The 1,747-nt window shown below is 40.9% G+C and overlaps 1 protein-coding gene across 1 annotated transcript; it reads left to right on the top strand.

The window, feature by feature from the left end:
* Positions 1 to 1,414: 1,414 nt before the first annotated feature.
* On the top strand, positions 1,415 to 1,690 carry SARC_15439 (hypothetical protein; the record flags this gene model as incomplete). The annotated part of the gene is made up of 1 exon (XM_014290439.1): positions 1,415 to 1,690. A coding segment is annotated over one exon (276 nt), but the record flags the coding sequence as incomplete, so codon positions are not given.
* Positions 1,691 to 1,747: the final 57 nt, after the last annotated feature.

Below are 1,747 nucleotides of genomic sequence, written 5' to 3'. Positions count from 1 at the left end.
TGAAAGAAAAAAAATTACTTAATAAAAAAAAACAACAAGGGATCATCAGCCACAAAGCAGACATATGAATAAATAAAAGGATTGTATATGAGCTCTAAACCAAAGGTGGAAACCAGAATGTAGCTTTCTATAACATCATGGTATTGTACTTCATCGCTTTCTACGACCTCAGATGACCCACTTCGTTAAGCTCATACAAATAGGGTATACGTCTATTCCGGGGCAAGCCCTGGATACTGCTCGTTTGTACGAGAGGTTACATAAACATCCATTTGTCGCTTTGTAATTGCACTTTTGGTGTTTGCCTGCATATTTTCCCGACTTTTATTCATCCCCTTATTAAATGGAATACTTTTGTTGCAAGATACTAGGAAGGTCACTCGGGGAAAGGTAGTTCGGACTCACTATATATCTGATGTAATAAGCAGTTGAACCCCTCGAATGGCCGATTTACATGTACGTACAGTATTTGACAAGTCTGAAACGTCATGGGTAGTATTCCTAAGAAACTGAGGCGTTCTTTTACAAACATTCGATGCTCCCTTTTCTTTGTGTAGTTACAAAGAAGAGATGTTCAATATTCACATACATAAGTTCGGAATACCCTGCAAACAAGTACGCGCCTGGAATATTACTGAAATGTGATATATGACTCAGTGACGATCGGTATCATAGCCCCCCTCCTACCACCTCCGCCGAACAACAAACAACACATATTACTTCAGAATGAGATAGTTTTAAGCTGCAGGCACTATGTGATACGAAAATTCCGGACGAGCACTCAACCTCGAGACTCATTACTAAGCAGCATACTTATCCTTGTGGTGTGTTCTTGGCAACGCTGTAGTAGCCATCAACACAAGGGCAGCAGACACACTCTTTTTATAGTCCGAGATACAAAATTTTGTTCAGTACATAGTACGTACATTGTTGATTATTCAGGGGGCTATGTGTACATAGCCCTCAAAAAACCCTAAACCCTGTTGAATTCAGAAGGCTATGTGTAGTGTATTACTGGGTGTATTCCTGTGTTGTAGTAGAGGACTACTAGGGAGTGACTCTCTACTCTCCACACACACAGAGGAGAGGGTCTCTTGAATATTTATTTATTTATTTATTTACTTTTTGCCATTGAAGGAACACCCGTGCCATCGATTTTTAATAAAAAGAGGTTATTATGATACAGAGTCCGGTCAGTCCACATATAGAAACATATAAATATATGGCGAGTGTATACAAACATTATCTCCGTACAGTCGTTTTAACAGTATATGCATGCCCAGGAACAACTATGAGTGACCATATGTTATTACAGGGTTAGCGACAGAGTGTCCATCCCCAACAACTGTGAGTACGCTCCAGCCACTGTTACATCACACAAGTGGTATCAGAGTGACCACTCACTTCGTAAGACATGTTCAAACAGACCTTCTCTGCGCCTGTGGAATCCACTTCCACAGGCTTAGTTAGCACCCCGACTGCGTTTATACATACAGATGGGACACGGAGTATTTCTGGGGGTGATGCAACAAGTGTATACAGCAAGTATTTAAGTAGGAAAAGAGATGAAAGCAAAGATGTGAACGATTTAGATGACACCGATGACATGTCGATGTCAAGGAGCGCACGTCTGGGCGACTTGGATACGGATACCATAGAGCAGTCGAGCATAGACAAGCCAATAGCTCAGGTGTGTGCTTTAGCATTTGAATTTGCGGTCCGGTATTATATGTATATGTATACATAC

Source organism: Sphaeroforma arctica (assembly GCF_001186125.1).
Source record: "Sphaeroforma arctica JP610 unplaced genomic scaffold supercont1.6121, whole genome shotgun sequence".
Classification (NCBI taxonomy): Eukaryota; class Ichthyosporea; order Ichthyophonida; genus Sphaeroforma; species Sphaeroforma arctica.
The sequence above is the reverse complement of the archived record's forward strand: the minus strand, read 5'-3'. Positions and strand labels throughout refer to the sequence as shown.